General features: G+C 38.1%; 1 protein-coding gene across 1 annotated transcript in view; it reads right to left on the reverse strand.

Annotated features, from left to right (window-relative positions):
* Positions 1-44: 44 nt before the first annotated feature.
* LOC117119594 (complement C1q tumor necrosis factor-related protein 7-like) overlaps positions 45-2,647 on the reverse strand; it is a 3,728-nt gene continuing 1,125 nt past the window's right edge. Inside the window, exon 2 of the mRNA XM_033264422.1 lies at positions 45-1,361. Within this exon, the coding sequence (XP_033120313.1) occupies positions 550-1,356 (807 nt within the window). The 5' untranslated portion in view covers positions 1,357-1,361 and the 3' untranslated portion in view covers positions 45-549. The remainder of the gene's footprint in view (positions 1,362-2,647) is intronic.

Raw genomic sequence — 2,647 nt, forward strand, 5'->3', positions numbered from 1 at the left:
TTGATGGTTGCTTCAACAGTAACAAATTGGGCTACAAGTCACTATTATTGCAGTGCAAATATAATTCAAAAGAATTTATTTTATTAATATTATTAACGTTACACATTGTTCGTACATTTTATTTAGGCCCACGTGTGCGTGCAAGCTTTAATAACGACGTACATTTGTACGTTACTTTCAGACGTCGGTCCACTGTGAGGTGAAATCTTTAATATTATTAATACTGGGCTAAGTTTCAATAGCATATACCATGCTATAAAAAGTTATTATTTTCGTTCATATTACGTGTAGGCCTACTCTATCTCGAATGTGATAATAACATATTTACTCCTAATGACTTTTTTATTATTATTTTTGATGTAGAATTTACTATTGGTATATGAAGAGGGAACAGAAACGCGTGGTCGTAATTTCGGTAATATTTTTATTTGGCAAGCATACTATATTATTAGCAATGTTAGTAGTTATTAAAGTAGGGTGGAAAATGACAGTGTCCACTACTGGTGTGCTGTATATGTAATGTTGCTTTTATTCCTCGAATCGATGTGTTTAGGATTCATATAGCAGGAAGCCTGAAAATGAGTTCATGCGTTGGTAGTTGTAATAAAATGAATTACTGGTTGTTCGTGTAGGCTGAACCCATACTTCGTCGTTAAGAGCCAAATTCCTTATGACTGTATTGCTCATGGTAGCGTGGTTTGGATTATTATCATAGGATCTAATAACAACGTTTCCATTATGGCGTATTTCCACAAAGAGATCGACATTTCCACTCTTTTTCGTGACGGCGTATGAGAAGACGTACGTTCCAGGAATTTTGCAGACAAATTTTCCAGTACTTAGGCTATAGTGTGATCCAATGTTAACATTGGTGTATCTGAATTTAATTGGGCTCACTGGCTGGTTTGTTGTCAAGGTGGCCAAACCATAGACACTGAATGCTGACTTCTGTTGGTTGCTCTGATCTCCCATCTCGCCTTTGGGACCAGTTGGTCCTGGAAGTCCAATCGTTCCGGGCTCACCGTCGGATCCAGGAGCACCCACTGCGCCTGGGGCTCCAGTAGCACCTGTTGGGCCTTCTTCACCTTGATCACCTTTCTCACCATTAGCACCGGTTGGTCCTATGGGTCCTATAGGTCCAACTTCACCGGGTATTCCACCAGAGTCTCCCTTTTCACCTTTCTCGCCAGGAGCACCGTCTCGACCGGGGACGCCTCTCTCTCCATGCGTGCCTGGTATACCCGGTATGCCAGCAGGGGCGCTACAACAGTTAGGATTACATGTAGTTTCTTCAGGCACAGTTGATGAGCAGACGGCGGCGATAACGCCCAATAGTAGTATTCTTGTCAGAACCATCACGACTATCAAAACATAACAACAATAATTAAAACAATATTAAGCAATTTTTATATAATATGAAAAGATAATCGTTGAAAACCTGAAATTAAAAAGCCTTCCAATTGCTATATATTTTACACATTTTTATAATAAACAAAGTAAAATATATCCAACCCAGGGGTAGAAAATTGCTAACTAAATGTATGCAATAAATGTATAAAATATTACTATAATAAAATATAATATAACAGGCCCATGGGAGGTATGAATGCTGTCTCTTATACACATCTAGATGTGTATAAGAGACAGATACAGTATTTGATATAGGTCTAGTCTGCCTAACAATGACCTTTTGCTTCCACTTCAACGTTTTACGAATAATGTTATAAGCACACATTCTTTCGTGTTAACTGAGAAAACAATAGATTCGCTTCCATGGACCTGGATCGATCTGCTATGCCGTCATTATACGTGAGTTGTGTGACTTATGACTCAATGATAAAGGGGTTGAGATGACAGCGACGACCAGTAGACTTCGTCCTCGGGTTTTCTTCAGCATGTGTGACAAACAAAGTAAGTTGGCTATTACAAACATCTCGATATAATATTAGAGAGCGGATATGTTTATCTCTGTTTTTTCGTGTAATGTGAAAAAATTTGCCCCAACCTTTATTTTGTTTATGATCATTCAATTATTTATTTAATTCTGTTGGTATGTTTGTCTTTGCGGCCTCTATGAATAGGCTACACTTTAAAATTATAGTTGATGTTAAATTCTTAATAATTAATAATTTCAAATCAGATGAATGAATAATTGCATAACATGTGCATGAATAAATAAATAATTGTAATTTAATATTTGTGATATTGGTTTTTGGGGGCTTTTGTATAGATTTACTGATTGATTGATTGAATTTATTCGGTGTAAACACCAAGGATAGCCCACGAAAGTCTAGAAGAAGACTTATTTCCAGTGGGGTCCTTCTGGTGGTGATTGGCAGTACACCGGGAGACAATCCCCTACTCTTTTCAGAAGAGTGTACTGCGTTCACATGGGCCATAATGCACACCAGAACAACGGCTTAAACGTCTCACCCGAAAGCTGAAACACAAGGAGAGGCAGCGATGGGAATTGAACCGGGGACCTAGAGATCTCCACGGTTCAGCGCACACACAGTGGCTACCACCAGATTAGCTGACTGAGCTAAGCTGCTCTCAAAAGTTAAAAAAAATTTAAACGAAACCTTGCAGTTCTAGTCACTACTTTTAACTGGTTTTGTCATTTTTAAAAATAATTTTGAAAGTGTTG

Source organism: Anneissia japonica, unplaced genomic scaffold (genome assembly GCF_011630105.1).
Source record: "Anneissia japonica isolate Jap-2015-1 unplaced genomic scaffold, ASM1163010v1 scaffold6016_len257023_cov185, whole genome shotgun sequence".
NCBI classification, from domain to species: Eukaryota; Metazoa; Echinodermata; class Crinoidea; order Comatulida; family Comatulidae; genus Anneissia; species Anneissia japonica.